Source organism: Hyperolius riggenbachi, chromosome 3 (genome assembly GCF_040937935.1).
Source record: "Hyperolius riggenbachi isolate aHypRig1 chromosome 3, aHypRig1.pri, whole genome shotgun sequence".
Lineage (NCBI taxonomy): Eukaryota > Metazoa > Chordata > Amphibia > Anura > Hyperoliidae > Hyperolius > Hyperolius riggenbachi.
In genome coordinates this window covers 415,847,081-415,869,660 of record NC_090648.1, presented here as the reverse complement: position 1 = coordinate 415,869,660, position 22,580 = coordinate 415,847,081, and the positions used below count along the sequence as shown (strand labels likewise).

The window sequence follows — 22,580 nt, the reverse complement described above, 5'->3', positions numbered from 1 at the left end:
TTCTTGATCAGATTAAGCTCCCTAAAATAAGTTTAGGTTTATAACAAACTCTGCAGGAAGCAATTGTGGACACAGAGTTTATTGCGGCTGCTGATAGGGGCCCAAAGGGAAAGAGTCCGGGTGTGGACGGCTTCTGTACTGAATTCTATAAGTACTTCTCTAAGGAATTGGCACCTCTTTTTGCAGAATGGTTAAAAACAAAATAAAAGATACCACTTTTTCTGGCCTCACTAACAACGCCCTTATCACCCTTATACCTAAGGAAGGTATAAGGGTGCGCAAATTTTAAGCCAATATCTTTAATTAACACGGACGTTAAACTATATTCAAGCATATTGGCACACAAATTGAGGAGGCCTTGGAGGAGGTTCTATTGGGGAACCAATAAGCAGGTTTAGAAAAAAACAGGCATCTTCAGGAAAATATATATACGGCTATTAATATTATCCATAATAGTAAAATTCAAAGAGAGGAAACAATATTGATAGCAATTGATGCAGAAAAAGCATTTGATCGTATTTCGCATGATTTTATATTTGACGGTCTAGAAAATTTCGGCATAGAACCATTCTTTATTGAAAGAATTAAGAAGTTATATAAGAACCTAAGTGCTCAATTATTAGTCAACTCCTCTGCCTCCAAGGCCTTCTCTATCTCGAATGGGGTACGACAGGGATGCCCTCTCTCACCCGGACTCTTTAACTTGTGTCTTGAGCCCCTGCTTCGCACCATACAAAGCAATGAAAAAATAAAGGGAGAATCAGCAGAAGCGGTCGATATTAAAACACTGGCCTATGCGGACGACCTCCTGTTGGTACTAAGAGACCCAGTTGAGTCCTTATATAGGTGTGAGCAAATTCTTAACAGTTTTGGAGCTGGCTCAAATTTTAACTACTTTGGCCTGCTGGACGTATTACCTACGCCCAGGAGGCCATGTGCGCGTCCGCACGCTCCCACAGCCGATCGCGCGCTCACGGCCGCGGTTCGTTAGCCTGGCAATCAGTGAATCGGGCTATGGTGCCCGATCACTGATTCCTCTCCCCCGCTGAAAAAGTGACAGCCTCTCTCGGAAGCTGTGCGTTTTCTGGCTGTAACGTCCCCCATACGTCGCTCTAAGCGTATGTTACGCTTAGAGTGACGTCATGTAAACAAACTCATGGCCGCCATCTTGTGGCCAAAAAGTAAAACTACAACTACAAGTGAAAAAAGTAAAACTCAAGACACATTTACATTATAAAACTATGGCTTACATCCCACCCTCCCAAAAATACCCAAATAAAATGTTTAATACAAAAACAAAAAAACAAAAAAAATTACAATAAAAAAAAATGTAAATATTTACCTAAGGGTCTAAACTTTTTAAATATCAATGTAAAGATGAAATATTTCTAAACATTTTTTATTTTGAAACTTGTAAATAGTGATAGATGCAAAACGGAAAAAATGCACCTTTATTTCCAAATAAAATATTGTCGCCATACATTGTGATAGGGACATAATTTTAATGGTGTAATAACCGGGACATATGGGCAAATACAATACATGAGTTTTAATTATGGAGGCATGTATTATTTTAAAACTATAATGGCTGAAAACTGAGAAATAATGAATTTTTTCCGTTTTTTTCTTATTTTTCCTGTTAAAATGCATTTACAGTAAAGTGGCTCTTAGCAAAATGTACCCCCCAAAGAAAGCCTAATTGGTGGCGGAAAAAACAAGATATAGATCAGTTCATTGTGATAAGTAGTGATAAAGTTATAGGCTAATGAATGGGAGGTGACAATTGCTCGGATGCATAAAGTGAAAACAACTGAAGGCTGAAGTGGTTAAGATAGATATGGATAAATGCTTAATTCTTGATCTTGGATGTACAGTAGAAACCAGAACAAGGGTTCAAAAACATAATACATTTGCTTGGGATACAGTAATTAAATATTTGGGTGTAGCTTTGCTCCGATGCAAATAAGCTATATGATCTAAATTATAAAAATTTGATGGAAGAGAGCAAAAAAAACCTTAAAGGATGGGATAGGCCCTATTTTAATCCGTTGGGTAGAATCTCGATAATAAAGATGTGTATTCTCCCCAAGGTTTTATTCCTTATGCAGTGTGTTCCGATTGCCCTCCCCAGCACTTGGTTCAGGGTGTGGAACAGACTCTTCCAGGATTTCATTTGGGCCAGAATTTCCCACAGAATAAGTTACAATAAATCAGTAGAGATAAAGCAAGGGGTGGGATGGCACCCCAGACATTCCATCATATTATAGGGGTATACACTTAAGAGTTATCGACTGGAAAATAGAGTATTCTATGAGATCAGGCAAAAAATTATGGCCCATTTTAGATAAGGAGGAGATAAACCTGGATCTGATCTTCGCTTGGCATCCGGCCACACCCCCTAAGAAAACCCACACTGGGAATTTTGTATAGCTAAATGAAAAAAATGGCAGACAAGGGGAGGTATCTCGCCCCTGACATTTCTAAGACACAACCCAGGATTTCCGCCCGCATCTTCAGCATTGAGGTTCTCAAAAAATGGTTTAAATATAGATACTAGTCTAGTACATTTTTACGGCAACAAGGATCTGGGGATTTCAGGATTGATGGGGGAACCACGAGTGAAGACTACTTGGTGGTTTACCCAAGTAAAAAATTATTTGGACAAAAATATGCCCATCAGAAAGGAGTTAAATTTACTGGAAACATGCCCATCAGAAAGGAGTTAAATTTACTGGAAACATTTCTTCATCTTAACAAAAGACCTCCAAAAATATTATCGTTAATATATGATTTTTTAAAAACTGCAGCCCAATGTGACCTCCCACCTTACTGCAAAAAAATGAAAGATTATCTTAAACCCCCCGGGAGAAAAATGGCCAACAATTTGGTCCGCTATATCGAAATGCCCAGATTCAGACTTGCAGTGGATGCAATATAAGGTGGTACTTAACGCCGGAATGGGCAGGAAAATGTAATTCAATGTCGGGTGCCTCACGCTGGAGATGCGGGTTGACAGGGGGCTCTGAAATTCACATGTGGTGGAGCTGTCCTTTAGTCTTACCTCTGTGGAAAGATTTTATGGATTTTGGAAAACAAACTGCAGATAGTAATTTTAATCTATCCATAATTAATGCAATTTTTGGAATAATAGAACAGGAGGAAAATAGGGAGGGTGCTTTTTAAAGGAAGTAGGTACCCTATATATTAGGAAGGTTATCGCTAAAAACTGGGCCACCTCCACATTTCGGAATGGTTTAGGGGAATGGAGATGTTATATGAAGGTCCAAGCATTCCCATCTCTGAAACATCCTCGGTCCAACTGACTATAATAAGAGAAATATGGGGTAACATGAGGAGACTCTCCCCTTTTATCACCTCAAGGTAGAGATGCCAGAGGGGGGTATGAGAGAAGAGGGATAAGTTCACAGAAACTTATTTGAACAGAGGGCCTGACCTGGGCGGCCTTGGCCCTCCGGCTGTTGAGGGGCTGCAGGTCCCACGGTGCATTTGCTTTTGACTGTGGCTTAAGACTCCTGCAGTGCATTGTAGGGCTTGTAGTTCCTTGGCAGCTGGGGGGCCGGGTTTGCCCTTGCTTGGCCTAACCCCTTACAATTTGAGGATTAAAAAATGGAGGGGAATGCTTGGATTATCCACTATTGACTTTTGTAAATAAATAAAACAGTCCAGTCAGCTAAATCGCAATGAGCTTTCATTAGGGATGAAGTAGGTGTGTAGGAGACCTCAGTACGTTGGTTTACTCTAGCCTGTATGGATGTGAATGGCGTGTTTTAGTACTGTTATGTATGATGGTTGCATGGGGACGTATGGGGTGGGGGGTGGAGGGACTTATGGGTTATCGGCATGTCCAATTTCTCAAAGGCACTGTTACAGAACACAGTTTATCTAGCCATAATTATATAAATTATTTATAGTGTCTAGTACTAAAGAGATATTCTTATACCGCTTATTGTTTTTCATCTTTCAAACAATGATGCAAACAGTACCTGACCTAAGGCCAGTGCCTTAAGCTGATCAGGATATAACCCGATGGGGAAGCAGAGTTTGAAAAGAAAAAAAAATTGTAAGATTCGATCACTGGTCTCCTATGTCAGAGGCAGTGCACTTAACCAGTAGACTTAAGTGTCAACTGAGTAAGGCTTGGGGTGTGTTCCCACTATGCACATTGCTGTGCACTGTGGTGCTGCATGTGAACACACTGCCCAATTGTATGTGCATGTTCACATCATTGCTTTGTAATGGACCATGTTATCCCAAATGCACTTTCTAAAGTTCAGGATAATGTGTGATATAACAAGTGCATTACATAGAGATTCTTCATGCTACGAAATATGATATGCTTTATAGAACATGCAGAAAGTACATTGTGATATGCCTAGATTGTATCCTAGGTATTGCGCAACACATCTAGAGTCAAACTAGCCTTAGATATTTTCTCCTTTATTATGCAAAACATAGCCCCATGTTTTAAAACCAACATATTTGCATGCCATCATTAGCTTCATACACGTCTCATTTCAGGGCTATAGAAGATAAATGAAGCAGCCAGAATGTCTGGTATACTATCCAAATAAACAAAGCTATCGATTTTCTTACAGATGTTTTAGGCTAATTGGTTCTCATCAAATAATAATATGAATGTTCTGGCTTTATGATGTGAGTTTTAGGATGCTGCAATACTGGGTATGCAGTTAGTTTTTGAAGAATCTTCAAGATTCATGTTGTGGTATGAAAGAAATTAAAATGCCATTTTTTGTAAAATTGTCTTAAATAGTTGCATTTAAGTTTCATCTGGGCTATAAACTCATCTAGCCACAGTAATATAGGGAGATGCTTTACATTGCACTGCACATAAATCAAATGTTAACCATTTATTTAGAATTTGTGATGAAAGTGTTCACATGGGACTAATTTAAACATTACAGAGCATTCAGCAGCAGACTTAAAGGGAACCTTAACTGAGTGGGGTATGGATGCTTGCTGCCTTTTAAACAATACCAGTTGCTTGTCAGTCCTGCTGATCTCTTTGGCTACAATACAGGTAATCCTTGGGTTATGAACGCCCAACTTACGAACGACCCGCCGATACGAACGGCCCGATCCCGTCGCAATGACATCATTTTTTCACGTGGGGGAAGTTTGAAGAAGCAGCTTCAAACTTCCCCCAAGTGCCGGCGCATCCAGCAACAGCATTAGACTCACCTCCGAACGAGTCCAACACCTTCTGTCCTCCTCTCGCCGCATCCAGCTTCCCTCCAGCCGCGTACAGCACTGCTTTCTGTATGTCATGTCCTGTATGTGGCTAGAGGGAGCTGGATGCGGCGAGAGGACGACAGAAGGCATTGGACTCGTTCGGGGGCGAGTCCAGCTCTGCTCAGGATGGGGGGGGAGGGGGACGGCGGCACATGGGGGGCAAATAGAGGCACAGCACCGGACAAACAGGAGGCACAGAGGGGACAGAGACACAGGAGGGGCAAACAAAATGGATGCACAGTGGGGGGCAAACAGAGGCACGGGTTGGCAAACAAGCACAGAGGGAGGACACACAGGCACAGAGGGAAACAGAGAGGCACAGAGGGGGGCACTGGAGGCAAAGGGGGGCACCAACTGCATAGTGTTCCGACTTAAGAACGGATTCAGGTTTAGAACAAGCCTACAGTCCCTATCGCATTCTTTAAGCGGGGACTACCTGTAGTGGCTGAATCACACACCTGAAACAAGCATGCAGCTAATCCAGAATGACTTCAGTCAGAGCACCTGATCTGCATGCTTGTTGAGGGGCTGTAGCTAAAAGTATTAGAGACACCGGATTAGTAGGAGAGTCAGGCAATTGGCATTATTTTAAAATGAAAAATCCATTCCTTCTCAGTTTAGGTTCCCATTAACAAAACACACGATAACCTAACTGGGAACCCTACTTTGTTTCTTACAGAAACACAGAAAACAAAATAAAATAGACACTCCCAACGAGACAGCAGGTTCAGCCTTAATGGATGGGTCCTAGGTTCCTGGATGGCCAAATATGTCACCAATGGGAACTAAGCTGATCTTGACCAACAAGGGGTTAACAATATTAGCATGGACGACACCTGCACGAGCTTCTCCACCACTCTAGAAAGAAGACTAAATGGTGAGAAGGTGTACAACAGACCCCTGTGCCATGCATCTAACATTCCTGGAAAGGGTATACCATGGTGGAAATAAAAGTCTAGTGGTTTTGTGTTTTCTGAAGAAGGGCCTGGTATAAGAAAGTGACAAAATATATTATGCCGGTGTCCCTACATCAAGCTTTTTGTCCTCTATAAGGAATCAGGCACCAGGGGCACTTTTCTAAAATTTCAGGAGCAGGTAATAACATCTCATTGATATACCAATCTGGACAACCTTCTGAAAACCCAGGACAACTTGTTTCAGAGGATGTCCTCAGACTTCACGAAAAGCATTTTCCTGTCCTACTCTACCCTAATCCATCAAAGCAGTATCCTCCCCCCAAAAATGAAAATTTGCCAGAGAAAAAGGAGTTAGAAGAGACACCAGATACCGCGGTCCAAAATGTCCATCCAAAACAGGACTGCTCCTTAATCCCTGGATTTTAAGTGTACCAGAGACGGCGATAGCTAAAGATTGATACACACCTGGGGCTTCCTCCAGCCCCATAAGCACTTTTGAATCCCTTGCCGTCCTCCCGCAGTCTGCCGTTAAGCCGTAATTGCTGAACAGCAGACCGCGGGAGGACGCACGTGCTTATGGGGCTTTCAGAAGCCCCGGGTAAGTATCAAATCTTTAGCTATCGCCGTCTCTGGTTTCCTTTAAGTCTACTGTACAGTCATCCATTATTAGAGTAGTTTTTGTTTTCTTAACCTTTCACTGCACACATTTTTTAACTTTATCCATGACCTTTACTTGACCCTCTGAATTTGACCTCTGGCATGGCTTATGACAACCCTCGAGATTCTGACCTCTGGCATGGCTGAAAACCCCCTTGAGAATTCTGACCTTTGACATGGGTGACAACCACCCTCTGATCTCTGGCATGGCTAACAACCATCCTCAGAATTCTGACCTCTGGCATAGCCGACAACCACCCTCTGACCTCTGGCATAACTGACAGGCACCCTCTATCCTTAAGCATGGCTGACGACCACCCTCTGACTTCTGGCATGGCTGACAGCCACACTCTATCCTTAAGCAGGACACCACCCTCTGACCTCTGGCATGGCTGATGACTAACTTCCGGCTACTGATCTCCGACATGGCTGATAACCACCTTCTGGTTTCTACAGCGGTAAGTACCAACGTGTTTATGTTTAGAGACCTTGCTGTACTTGCATGTAGTATGAGAGTTTGCCTACACAATCTATTTGCAGTATTCCCAATCTTTTAGCCCTCAAACTATATGGATGTAGTAAAATTGTCCAATCAAAATTCAATGTGTGTACCAGGTTTTATTCTAAAAACTGTTTCATAAAAAAAAAAAATGTACAAGCCCTCAGTATGCGTTGCTAAAGCCTGGTACACACTCAATTATGATGGGCCGATCACTGCCCACTGGTTTACCACCTCTATGTAATATGAGTGTTTAACTACACAACCTGCTCATAATATTCAATATCTGTTGACTCTCATACTACATGGAGGTGGTAAAATTAGTCAGTGATTGGCCAATAATAAACCTACGTGTGCACAAAGCTTAAGGAAGGATTGACACTTTAGTGAGAAAACTGGCCTTGAAAAAGCCATTGATGCTACTTGTGGTTAACAGACTTGTGGTTAACTTTGTGCCCAAAAATCTTTCTGATTACGTATATGGTGTATCATTTTAACTGCGACAAGCAAGAGAAAAGAATTTAGAGTGTTTTAGGGCTGAGGTCTATGTTATGTGAATTATTTTTAGTGGCTACAGGCAACTGAAAATTTTATTTTATTCCCATTTTTTTCTTCAATTTTTTTTTCAAAATTCTGGTCAAAATTCAGCAAAACCATCCAAAAGTTACAAAATATCTCTGAGCTGGCCCAGGTCTCTAGTTTTTAGAGCGGTGACATTTGTGACTTGACGCTCCAGGGGCTTTGATAAGAAACTATTACATTTGGTGAAAAAATTACCTTGAAAAAGCCATTGGTGCTACTTGTGGTTAAAAGTCTGCTGTGTGCCCAAAACGATTATGGTATGATTAGGTATATAGGGTATAAATTTAACAGTGTCAAGCGAAAGAATAGAATTTGGGTTGTTTTAGGATTGAAGCCTATGTCATGTCAATTATTTTTAGTGATAAACAATCAAAAGCAATAAAATTGTTATTTTCATATACTCTGTACCAAAATAAAACACTTGTAAAAAAGTGACATCATTGAAAAAGAGTATAAAATTGTTACCTAAGGGACTCCGCTTTTTAACTATGTGTGCCATGGATGTGTATTGCTGTTATTTTTGCAAAAGAAGGATTGTAATTACTAATAGAGTACAATGAGAAAACAAAAAACACTATATAGTGTCACCATACATTGTACTAGGGACATCATTTAATTGCGGAAACAACCAGGGCAAATGGACACATAAAATGTGTGGGTTTTATTAAAGTGCCACTTTTTATTTTCAAACTATAATGGCTGAAGACTGAAAAATAATGACTTTTTTCATTTTTTTATTCTTCCCTTTAAAATGCATACAACATAAAAAAATTCTAAGCAACAAGAACCACCCAAAGAAAGCAGTTTGTCCTGTGGTTTTTAAGGGTAAATAACCTGGTGGTAGGGAAGTAGTTAATTAGCTGCTGAAAGAAAAAAAAAATTCCCAGTCAGAGCTTTTGGATACTGCTGTAGTTAATTACTCTAGTAAGAATCAATAACCTCTAATAATACATGACATTGGCAATGAAATTACGTGTTCGAATGAGGCCCTGTTGAAATCTGAGAGATGCTCGTAATGCAGAGATTCTTGTATATCACCAAACACACAATCCAGCTGAATTCAACACAGAGATCTTTGAGCATGTGATCTGTCCATGGGTGCTGCCATTCCATTTATTTGAATATACTATACAGCTATACAGAAGCAGAAGGCAGCAAGGTAACAGAGCATTTTATTGTATTGTATTTTACTCTTTTTATTTCAGCTCTGGCTGATCTTGTCACAAGTTGGAGAGGAACTCGGCACCAGATTTCTTTATTAAAGTGCTGTTAGAATATGAGGATACTTTTTTATTTTAGGGGAGATTGCAAGGCTAGAAATGGCCAAGCTGTCATAAGACATATATATTAAACTGCCATGTACAACAAATATATACAGGCAAGGTTGGCTGGCTTTCTCAAACACTAAAGTGAAACAGCAATTAATCATCATACTAGATTGCAGTTTAGTCATCTGTGCTTACACTGAGGTGTGAATTGAGTAAATATTTATTTGTCTGGAACTTGTATATAATTATCTTCAACAAGTCCTAAAATAGCCTAATTCATTTGCAAAGTATATGCAGAGGAGGTCTTTCAATTAAGGATTAAGACTGGCTGGAGAGTAGTGTGGTGTTGGCAGGGATCAGTAATTTGGAAATACATCACCTGCTATTTTAGCCATTACTGCTTCATAAACCAGATTCCATTTTAAAAAGGTGGTCACAGAAAGACTAAACATTACAGCCAGTACAAAAAGAACAAAAATTCCCCCTCCAGGTCCATGTGGATAGTGGGGAATGATGTAATTTGGCTTCCAGGAAGCCAAAATTATTGTGTTTTAAAAGTAACTTCAGCTCCGTCTTCTGACAGCGCCTATGTTACTCCCTGTGCGCTGCTATAGCCGTAATTCCTATTACGCCCTGTGGTGGTGCCGGCTACGCCCAAGTCTCCTGCGCTGGATTCACTGTGTTCATGCACAGAGGCCAGCGATGGGCAAGCAGCGGACAGGTAAAGTATTGAGCACTGAGCAGTGGGTACCGGGAGCATCTCATCACACATTATGTGGGACGGCAAGGCGGCAGATGCAGCGCACAAGGCTGATTCCAGATCGAATTCAGAATGTATACGTGTGTGTGTGTGTGTGTGTGTGTGTGTGTGTGTGTATGTATGTGTGTGTGTGTGTGTGTGTGTGTGTGTATGTATGTATGTGTGTGTGTGTGTGTGTGTATATATATGTGTGTACTGTGTATATGTGTGTACTGTGTCTGTGTACGATGTGTGTGTACTGTGTCTGTGTACGATGTGTGTATACTGTATGTCTGTGTGTATGGTGTGCATACTGCATGTCTGTGTGTGTGTGTGTGTGTGTGTGTGTGTGTGTGTGTGTGTGTGTGTGTGTGTGTGTGTGTGTGTGTATACTGTATTTGTATTATTATTATTATTACTATTTAGTATTTATATAGCGCCGACATCTTCCGCAGCACTGAACAGAGTATATTGTCTTGTCACTTAACTGTCCCTCAGAGGAGCGCACAATCTAATCCCTACCATAGTCCTATGTCTATGTATGTATCGTGTAGTGTATCTATCATAGTCTAGGGCCAATTTAGGGGGAAGCCAAATAACTTATCTGTATGTTTTTGAGGTGTGGGAGGAACCCGGAGTACCCGGAGGAAACCCACGCAGACACAGGGAGAACATACAAACTCCTTGCAGATGTTGACCTAACTGGGATTTGAACCGGGGACCCAGCGCTGCAAGGCAAGAGCGCTAGCCACTATGCCACCGTGCTACCCTGTATGACCTGTATAACCACTATGCCACCGTGCTACTGTATGACTGTGTGCGCGTATTGTGTGAATACTGTATGTCTGTGTACTGTATGTGTGTGTGTGTGTATACTTTGTTAGTGTACTGTGTGTGTGCACTGTATGTCTGTGTGCTGTGTTGCACGCACGCACTGTGTATGTGTGTAGAGCAGAGCCTAAGAAGCAGTGTGGAGGATTCTGAGCATGGAACCGTGGGGGTTGGGGGGGCTCACACTTTGAAAATTCTGCCTCTGGTGCTGGGTAACCTTGTCCGGAGCCTGGCTTTCACTTAACCTATTTCAGACTGCGCCGCTCTGAAATAGATTTCTCATGTAAAAGGAGGCAGCTACTGATTGGGATGAAGTTCAATTCTTGGTCACGGTTTCTCTTTAAGGACCAGAGCCTAGTGTCAATTCACAGTTCTGTAATTACTGTGATTGGTTCACAGTGATCACCTGGTAAGGACAGGGCCTGTTCCAGACTTTTTGCTGCCTGAGGAAAATTTGTGAGGGTGCGCTTCATTCAAACAATGTAACAAGGTAACTACTGTGTTAGTGCACATGATAAGACAACTGAAGTGAGAGGGATAACCTCCCTGGTGGTAACCCCAAGCTTTGCTAGCCGCCAGGAGCTCAGTGCAGAGTATAGCACGCAGTGGGCGTTTTTACCCACCTCCTGGGGGATCCAGACGTCAATAGCTGTTCTCCTTTCTGTCCTCCAAGGCTTTAAATCACCCTGGTGAGATCGCCGTCAGTGATCGGACTACAGTTACAGCACAACCCGGAGGACGAAGGGAAAATTGCAGCGCTGGAGCCCTGGGAGGTGAGTGCTGGGGCTGATGCAGGCATTCTGGTGGCATGATTTTTTCCTGATTTTAGGGTCTGAGATGTGCTGAAAAGACCCCGAGATCCGGAAATAATCTTTAGATTGTAAGCTCGCAAGGGCAGGGCTCTCACCCTTTTGTGTCATGGAATGTTATTAATTTAATTGCTTGCACTGTTAGACATTTATACATTTTAGTCATCATGTTAAATTTACAATTGTAATCAGCAGTGGTGTATTTTGTATCAGTGTTCATATTTGATGTATAGCATTGTCTGTATCATTATGTATCCCTTGTTTGTTTTCTTACATTGTACAGCGCCACGGAATATGTTGGCGCTTTATATACAAATAAATAATAATAATACCGCCAGGGAGGTTAAACAATGCAAATTGCCTGGCTGCTCTGCTAATCCTCTGCCTCTAATACTTTTAGTCATAGACCTTGAACAAGCATGCAGATCAGGTGTTTGGCTTACGTTTTGCTGCATTTGCTGTCTGCTTGTTTCATGTGTGTGTTTAAGACACTACTAATGCATGAAAGATCAGCAGAATGCCAGGCAATTTCAGTGTTTGTTATCACTCCATTTTACTCAGCTACACCACTGCCCTTGACACAATTTCACTTTGATGCTTGTAAGGATTTAAGTTTTTTTTATCCATATTTGTTAATACAATAAGTTTCTTTTGTTCTATCTCACAGTAATGGTGACTAACAAACAGTATCTAAATAGTAAGGACCATTGGACGACATATTGCAGATATTCTACTATCAACTGTTATCAATAGTGGACTATGGGTAGTGCATCTATGGCTTACACTAACCTACCTCTTAGCTAAGTCTAACTTTAACCTCCCCCATCTTTGCCAAATACTACAGCTAACACTAACATATCCCCTTTACCTACAACACAAATCAATGGAGGAGTTCACACACATCCTATTCAGTAAATTGTGATCTGTCCCACACTGGTCTGCTGCTGACCTCAAATAAGTGTACCGCATCTGACAATAGACAAAAATGAGAACAAAGACAGTGCGCCCTTTGTGCATAAATAGGGTCAGGTGACACGCTCATTTTAGAACGCAGCTCACCTTATGTGTTGGTTGATATGGTCAGACGAATGTATCAGCACTCAGGGGCTTGATAGCATTGGGCTCGGATAGACATTCAACCTCATGGCTGGTCTAGATGGACAAATCCACTGGTCTCGGTTATTACAACCTGCTACTCTGAGGAAGAGACGTGGAATCTCAGGGAACGTGTTAGTACTTGTAATTCCTATATAAATCATTGAACCGTTATTCCCGGTTCTTGCTTACTAATAAAGCCAAAATCTGAGGTAATATCGGACTTCGTGCCAAGCTGCTGTCTCCGGAGGGAGCACTGCCAAGACCGGTGGCTTGGTTTGTCTAGACCAGACCTGAGATGGAACGGCTATCACTTCCCAAATAGAGCAAGCTACAACACATTGTTTTAAGCAAATCTGAATGTTAATTGCTATTTTTTCCTCAATACTTTACCCTTTCATGGTTTTCAATAATAATTTCTACTACAATATTCTGGAATTTGATATCCATTATGGCTGCTACAGTTTCCTCCTGGGGGCGTAGAAGCGTTGGCCCAAAAACCACACCCAGGTTAGCAACAGTCATCAAGTTTTGCTTGTGATTAGCAGCAACGCTGAAAAGAAACAAAACAAAAAATTACTTTAAAGGATACCCGAGGTGAAATGTGACACGTACATGCAAAAAGTGCGTCAGGAAAAAGGGTGCCTGGTGTAAACGTTAATCTGAAATATGGTTTATAAAAAAAATATATTTTAATATTTAGTTTACAATAATGTTTTACAAATTCAAATCATTAAACAATGTACAGTATATGAAATGTTGTATTGGTAAAATATAAGTACGTTCGTAGTAACTGTAGTAAAACATTAATAAATATTACTAACATTTTACTACAACTAAACCTAACCCTACTCTTACACAGAACCCTCCCCTCTACCTATCCCTAACCCTTAGACCCCACTGGTGGTGCCTAACCCTAAGACTCCTCTGGTGGTGCCTAACCCTAAATCCCCCCTTAGTGATCACTTTTTTGTGTGAATAATAATGTTTTACAAATAGTGACTGTAAAAAAATATATAACAATGTACTAACTGATCGCTTTATTATGTGGATAATAAGGTTTTACAAAGAGTAAGTGATAACATTTTAACCACCCTGGCGTTCATTTAATCGCGGCCATGCTGCCACGGGTGGCTTTTTAAAAAAAAATGCATTTACGTTGGTGTAGCTAGCACTAGGCTAGCTACACTTTTCCCCCTCCCCCAAGTCCCCGAGCACTGCTCACCCCCCTCCGATCGCCGCCGGCGATATTTACCTGGCAGTGATCCCGCAATGGCCAAGACTTCCGCCATAGCTTCAGGTGTTGCTATGGCGCCGATCGGGCATGACGTCATCGATGTAACGCGCAGTTCCAATCGCCGCCAAAGCGACCCCTGGAGGCTATGAAGAGGCTGCGCCATCGCGGGCTCTGGGGGGGAGGGCAAGCATAAAATAGCGGCGATCGGGGGGACCAGAGCGGGCCGGCGTCGATCGGAGGAGTGATGTAGTTAGCCAAGTGCTTGCTACACACCCTCCGAAAATTTGGTGAAAAGGCCTGAGAAATCCACCGCGGCGGTGATGGACGAGCTGAGCTCGTCCATATCGCTCAGGTGGTTAAATAACATTTTAGTTAAATACGATCTAGATGTTTAGTATGTTTGTAAACATTATTCTTCAGATTTAGCTATTGCTCAGTTTATCAGATGGATAATAGTGTTTTATAAGTATTAACTGTGAAAAACAATATATTATGATTTTGTTGTTGCGTAGTTTATTTGGTGGATCATAATGTTTCACAGTGTTAATTAGAAAAAAAAAGGAAATTACTATTTATTTGTTGTCGGCTTTATATGTTGAAAACAATGATTTATGAAAAGTTACTATTTAACAATTGCATTACGATTTAGCTAAACACAATAAAGAAGTATTATTTTATGTGTAAACGTTACTGGTCGCCAGCGAAATTGGGAAACAAATTATCATGGATGAAGTTTGAAAACATAAATTATCACGGGCGCCTTTTCCTGTTCAGCGCCCATCAAACAATATTTAATATGGGAGTCAATGGCGGCGCCCTTTCTTTTCTCCTGCCTCATGCGTCAAAATTTCCTGTCACCAACATGTGACATGATGAGATAGACGTGTATGTACAGTGCCCAGCACACAAATAACTATGCTGTGTTCCTTTTTTTGTTTTTCCTCCTTTCTCTGCCTGAAAAAGTTGAACACCAGGTATGTAAGTGGCAGTTCCTGTCTAAGTCAGGCCTAAGGCCACATACACACATCAGACCATAGTCTTTTGAAAATGAAAGATCACAGACCAATTTTACCCCCTTCCATGTAGTATGAGAGCCATACCTACACAGTCTTTTCTATGGAGCTGAACTCCCCATCAGAAAAAAATCTTTGCAAGATGCTGCACACAAAGATGCTGTACAGACACAAAAGATCAGTATCTGCAAAAGACCTGTTCCTGCCAAAGATCCGTTCCTGCAAATTGCATTCATAGTCTATGAGATCTGCAGATCATCATACACACCTTGTTTAACTGACATTGATCTGCAGATCAGACAATCATCTGCAGATCTGAAAATCCATCCTGGTGCATCTGATCTGCAGATGAATGTCTGTTAAACAAGGTGTGTATGAGGATCTGCAGATATCATAGACTATTAATGCATTTTGCAGGAACAGATCTTTTGCAGGAACAGATCTTTTGCAGATACTGATCTTTTGAATGTCTACAGCATTTTTGTGTGCAGCATCTTGCAAAGATTTCTGTCTGATGGGGAGTTCAGCTCCATAGAATAGACTGTGTAGAGTATGGCTCTCATACTACATGTAAGGGGGTAAAATTGGTCTGTGATCTTTCATTTTCAAAAGACTATGGTCTGATGTGTGTATGAGCCTTAAGTCAGACTATAGTGTGACCCTCACTGAAAAAAGGGTCAATCGTTCATAGATTGTAATCAATCAAGTATAACTGTCAATAGAGAGCAGAAGTCAGAAGAATATAGAGGCTGCCATATTTATTTATTTATTTATTTATTTTTTAAAACACCAGTTTCCTGGCAGCCGTGCTGATCTATTTGGCTGCAGTAGTGTTTGAATATCACCAGGAACAAGCATGCAGCTAATCTTGTTAGATCTGAAAATCTCAGAAACACCTCTGCTGCATGCTTGTTCAGGGTATAGGGCGAAAAGTATTAGAGGCAGAGGGTCAGCAGGACAGCCAGGCAACTGGTTTTGCCTAAAAGGAAATAAATATGGCAGCTTACATATCCCCCTCACTTCAGGTTGCTTTTAAACTAATATCAAACAATTAACAGCTCTTTAACAAAAACTTTTAATAAAGGTATCCACAAGTGTTGATCTACAATTGTAAAAAAAATAAAATAAAATAAAATAATATATATATATATATATATATATATATATATATATATATATATATATATATATATATATATATATATATACACATACCGGTATTTATTATATATATATATATATATATATATATATATATATAACATAGGTTAGATATCCCATTTCACAACAAAACCCCTATAAGAACAGTCTTATGCTATATCTTTTGCTTAATAAAACACTAGGGAAAAAAAACAAAAAAAAAACTTATGACTTAAAGGGATCCTGACCTCTAAAAATAAACAAAATTGGTACTTACCTGGGGCTTTCTGCAGCCCACCGTAGGTCAGGAGATCCCACGGCGGCGTCCTGCCTCCTCTCCCAGTCTCTCCGCACAAATGGCTCCCGGCGACACCGGGCCCGAGTGTTGGAACCTTTCTTCCTGGAAGATGACGTTAGTCGTCATCACGGCAGCCAGCGTGACTGTACTGCGCATGCGAGATTAAACCGTGCATGCGCAGTACAGTCACGCCGGCTGCCGTGATGAATCAAGGTGGCCGGCGTGATGACGACGAAAGTCATCTTCCAGGAAGAGAGGCCCGGTGTCACTGGAAGCCATTTGTGCGGAGAAACTGGGAAAGGAGCCAGGACTTCACTGTGGGATCTCCCGACCTCCGGTGGGCTGCAGAAAGCCCTAGGTAAGTACCAATTTCGATTATTTTTAGAGCTCAGAGTCCCTTTAAAGGGACTCCGAGCAGTGCAGAAACTATGGAAAGATGCATACCATTTTGAAGCTCTCTTTCTCCTTTTTCCAACGATATATAAACCGCCGCCCTACGCCTTTTAGTTTTCGTTATTTTCCCGATCGAAATCGCGGCCTCCGTGATTTCGATCGCGAAAATATCGAACACTAAAAGGCGGTTTATGTGTCGTTGGAAAGAGGAGAAACAGAGCTTCAAAATGGTATGCATCTTTCCATAGTTTCTGCACTGCTCGGAGTCCCTTTAAGGCGCATACACACGCCGTACTTTTTCAAACGATGGGTCTATCAGACCCTCCAGCTCGGCGAATAAGTCAAAAACAGTCTGATCAGTCTGCCAACAGCTTGTACTCCCGAGCAACTGTCGGCAGAACGACCGCACCACGGGAGGGTCTGACTGACCCGTTGTTTGAAAAAGTATGGCGTGTGTATGCGCCTTAAGAGCGATATATGGTTGATTATCCGCTTATCCACTGGAAACCTAACAAATATCTGGACCTGTTTCACGTGAACCTATAAAAATCCAATGTCCCTTTTGTTGTGGAAGCCTCCCCTCCCATTTCATCTAACCTCTCACTTTTTTTTTTCTTATGCACTTCATGTGCCCAGCTTGTGATCGGTTACCCTTTTATATTGCTAAACTGTTTCTTTAATTCGCAGTGTAGGCTGCCTACCTTCCCTTTGTTCTTCATGTCCCTCTTATATCCTCTTGCTTATTATTGCTTAGGGTTTCACTGGCATAGTTACCTGCTTGTGCAAGAAGTTATGACATTAAAAGGATTCCGTTGCCGCTGCATTGCTGCGGAAGTCACACAGTAATGCTCTGTTGACTTTGGGGCGGGTAGGGAACGCAATGCAATGGGGTAAGTGTACTAAGCCCCATAGGCTTTCATTGCTGTTGAGTTACCCTGCATGCAGAAGGGGTAAAGCAATGCAAAGAAAGGGACCTAGTGTAAAAGGTATCTGATTGTTAACCCTTTCTGTGCTCCCAGGAATGCCCAGAAAGTAAACACTAGGTTTTTGTAGAAGTTGTAACAAAGAAATGTTTCTTATTTCTTAGAGAAGAGAGGAATCTCTGAGTTTATGTGCACTTTAACTGGAAATACATGATCCTTGTGAGGTTTAATGCATTAGATGTGCTTGCAGTGCTAGGACTGGTGCACAATTAGTTGAAAGACTTTCTACTGTAGAATGGAACAGACTGAAAACCAGCATTTTCCATTTTAAACTATGTACTAAGAGATTATGTCATACCACTTTTTCACTTCCGCGTATTCAAAGTACTTGAACACTCTCGAATTCTCCTTGAAAATTAATTCACATCCATGATGCATGTAAATTGGTAAATTGTAAAGAAGTTTAGACCCCAATACAGGTTTCCAGCGAGGTATCATATACAAGAGGTCTACTTGCACAGATATGAGTGATGGAGGGTTAGAGCAGGGACTGAACAAAAAGGAAGAGTAGTAGTAAGTAGTAAGAAAGTACTGGCTTCTTGAAGTTTGAGTGTCAGAGAATTTATTACACTGTCAACAGGTGAGCAAAAATTCTCAATGGCTGTTAAGGGTTAATGATGTAAATAAGGTCAAAGGCTCAGCAAAAAAGATAAACAAAGTCTATCAGGGGAAAGGTGGAATTGTGTACAAACTTTTGCACATGCCATGTGTTTGGGCCTCTTTGAACTAATTGGGGACAGATATTACGGGATATTAGATAAACCAATGGATTACTGTTTTTATGCGGAAGTTTGTCAAAAAGCAAGTAAATAAAATTAGCACTTCCGGATATTTTTCTTCTTGTTCTCCCTCATTTTCAGTGCTTCATAAGGTTCTCAACACATATAAACTTTGTTTATATGTATTAGGTTGGATCCATATATCAACTTGCTGCTTAACCACATCCCCGCTCGGGTACAATATATTTACGCCCTTTAAACTTCACTTCCGTGCCTGGGGTGTAGATATATACGTGCCACTACCGCTGTGCACACTTCTGTGCTCGTTCACATTGTCACCTGCTAGCCAGAAGATCAATGAATGGGAATTCATTCATCTAAGTTCCCGAAGCAATGATCGACGTCTTCGAGAAGCCACATGATCAATGTGAAAAAAAAAAGTTTACATGTTATGCTTATAGGACACAATGGAAAAAAAATATTTTTTTACATTACAAGCAATTTTTTTTTTTACATTTAAAACTATTTTCCTCCCACACTCTCCACAAGGTAATCAAACATTTTTTTTAGAGTATTAAAAAAAAAAGAAGACAAAAAAATACATACATAGTTATCTTAGGGACTGAACTTTTTAATATGTATGTCAAGAAATATTACTGTTATTTTTAACATTATGGGCTTATAAAAAGTGATGGACAGAAAACTGAAAAAAATGCACATTTATTTCCAAATAAAATATTGGCGCCAGACAATAGGGACAGGATTTAAACAGTGTAATAACTGGGACAAATGGGCAAATAAATTACGTAGATTTGAATTATTGTAACATGCATTATTTAAAATGTAATGGCCAAAAACTGAAAAAATAATGATTTTTTTTCTATTTTTTCTCTTATTTTCCTGTTAAACATTTAGAATAAAATAATTGCCATACATTCTGGCGTATAAGACGATCGGGCATATAAGACGACCCCCCAACTTTTCCAGTTAAAATATAAAGTTTGGGATATACTCGCCATATAAGACTACCCCTCTTCCAACGTACACCAAATAAAAAAAAAAATCATATACTAGTGCTATGTATGAACACATACTGGTGCTGTACTGTATGTGGTACCCAGTATATAACAGTATATAGGCGATTGACTGGTTAGATTGGTCAACTCTCCCTCTCCCTAAGTGGATTGGTCAGCTCTCTACATCTACCGGTTTATCAGAGCGGTATGGAAGAACAAATTACACTGTGCCCATAAAAACATGCCTCTGTCACCCTTCTGGCCCGCCCTTGTATCCTATTTGCCACCACCTCTGCCTCTCAGATCTCATACATGTGTGCTTGCGCCGCTTCACTACAGTCCTCAGTTGCGCGATCTGAGAGTCGGTAACCAGATAGGGCGCATCACCCGGCATATAAGATGACCCCTGACTTTTCAGATGATTTTCAAAGGTTAAAACGTAGTCTTATACGCCAGAATATACAGTATTGGCATAATGTACCACCAAAAGAATGCTTAATTGGTAGCAAAAAAACCAAGATACAATTCATTTCATTGTGATAAGTAGTGATAAAGTTATAGGTGAATGAATGGAAGGAGCGCTGAAAGGTGAAAATTGCTCTGGTGCTCAAGGGGTAAAACCCCCTCAGTTGTGAAGTGGTTAACATCTGTGATAACTTTCAAATGTAAATTGCTTTGACATGTAGTAAACTGGCACTTTTCTGTTAATTTTGTTTCAATAAATTCAATATAAAAGCTTTGATGTATCGCTCGCACACACCCATCCTTATTAACAAAGTATGCAATTTGGTCAATGTTGTGTAAACCTTTTGAATAAAACTGTAGGCTACAGGAAAGTGATACTATCCTACTCCTGTGACCAGAGATGAACTTTAAACAATGTTATCACTGTGAGTTTGATTTATAACGTTTTGCACTCTTAATAATCTTCCTTTAACCAATCAGCTTCTGTTTTTCATAATTTCCGGGGTATATTACAATAGGGAGGGTGGAGCTCGTAGGTTGCCATGTATAATGTTATACAAAATAAATTTAAGTGAAATTTATGAATACAGGATCAAATGTTGCTAACTAAATATACCACTTTCACAAACTTATATAAAAAAGTAGGGTAGAGTTAGGCCAATGATAATGTGTAAGTGTAGTAATCAGCAGTTCTGGGAAATACAGAACATTCAGTCATTTTTTTTTCTGCATTTTAAGTTTCTTATTATGTTCTTACCTCAAACAGCTTTCTGAGGGCTTTTCGGGTGACTGGCATGGGAAATTGTGAATGTCTGCCTTTTTACCAATGATATACTGTATGCAAATGTCACTGTGTGGTAAGTAAAATGCCACAATGGTGAAGACAGTGAGGAGTTGGAGGGTACAAATGAAGAGACAGTCATAGCAAAGAATCAGCTAGGGTCACAAATCTAGGCTATGACCTGAACTAACACCTGAAACCATTATCTGTGTACAGAGTATGAAGAATAAATAGCATGTGCTTAAACAAATCTGTTAAAGAGATAGATTAGGCTAGAACATCTGCAGTTTCACTGTGAAGTTGGATGAAGTTCTGCATACATTACACTAAAATACCACAAGGTAGTACTCCCATTCACCCTGCATGTGAAAAACTATCGACCACACATTTGTTTGTACATGTTTAAAGTATGGATGGTAAATGTGTGCAATATTAAAGGAAGAGTTATTTAATCTATTTTGTAAACTGCAAAAGCATATTCTTGTACTCAGAAAGCAGAAGAAATTAGCATGTCTTCATTTCCATGACTGCAAGAAGCAAAACGCACAATGCGTAAATTAATGACAGTGGAGAAATAGATAATCCTTCTTTTAAAATAGTCACTAATTATTCTAGTGAATATACCAATGAATTGCCATAAAGAAATTAAGAATTAAAGAAGGCCCCAAACAAAACATAGATAGAATCCCATCATGCTACTGTGGCTGTTGCAGTGTTGTCTGCATGGAGTTTGTATGTGCATACAGCGTTTTCATGAGTTTCCTTTGGGATCTCCAGTTTCCTCTCACATTGCAAAAATATGCAGATAAATAATTGGATTACCTCAAACTGGCCTTAATATACATCACTCGATGGCCACCAGATCGACCATCAGATAGCTCTCTCTCTGATCGAGGGCTCTATTACCTGCCCACAGATTTCAGCATGAAATCTATTGGAAATCTACCATACTACTGCCACCGCTTCAGTCAGCCAGGCCTCCAGGTCTCCCCTCTAATGTGTAGACCCATGGGCTGTGCAAAATGTTGTAGGCTAACCTGTCCACTAGTGCGCATCCTGCAGTGTTCTACATCTTTCTCTATTGCCTCCAATGGCGCTTGTACCCAGTGACCCCGCCATATGGACGTGACCACCAGTACGTAGCAGGTTCCCGTGGTACAAGCACAGGGTGGCACTGAAGAGAAGGCACAGGACGAGACACATCAGTGGATAGGTGAGCCTGCAACGCTGCACAGCCAGAGGGGTGTTACACATGAGGTAAGACCGCCTGCAAGTCCATCAAATTGAACACCGCTACTACCACACAGCCGACTAAGTCCTTTTGAGGGAAATCTTTCCAGCATGTCACATGGATTGTTTCAATCAATGAGCTTGATTCATAAACCGGCGGTAAACCTACAGTGTACACAAAGCGTGCGATGGCGGTACTCCACTAGTGCGGCCGCTACTATGGTAATTACTGTAGTAGCGATCGCACAACAAGCGCATTGTGCGGCATTTACGAGCATACGTTATGCTGACAGGACCATGCCGCCGTGTGTGCACGGTAGATTTACCATGGTATTATGAATCAAGCTCGATTTCAGCCGGAAAACCGTAAAACAATGATCGGGCAGCCATGATCCGGCATCAGTCTGTGCCAGATATGATTGTTACAATGAAATCTGTGGGATATCAGTGCCTCAAATAAAGTGATGTATGGGTACCTTAAGTTTATGTTAGGGTTTACAATGTGAGCCCCTTGGAGGAACAGCTAGTGACAAGATGATGTTCTATAAAGCACTGTGGAAGATGTCAGCGCTATATACATACTAAAGAAATGTATTAAACCGTGCATATAAAAGAAACCCCTTGGAAATATTATACG

The 22,580-nt window shown here is 40.8% G+C and overlaps 1 protein-coding gene across 14 annotated transcripts in view; it reads right to left on the bottom strand.

Annotated features, from left to right (window-relative positions):
* The window catches only part of ARHGAP26 (Rho GTPase activating protein 26), a 1,021,369-nt gene that overhangs the window by 468,318 nt on the left and 530,471 nt on the right, over positions 1 to 22,580 (bottom strand). For all 14 annotated transcript variants that reach the window (XR_011030516.1, XR_011030517.1, XR_011030518.1 and 11 more), the window contains one exon: positions 13,062 to 13,221. Coding sequence is in view for 9 of the 14 variants with exons in the window: in XM_068277500.1 (XP_068133601.1) it covers positions 13,062 to 13,221 (160 nt within the window). In the remaining 5 variants the exon portion in view is untranslated. The remainder of the gene's footprint in view (positions 1 to 13,061; positions 13,222 to 22,580) is intronic.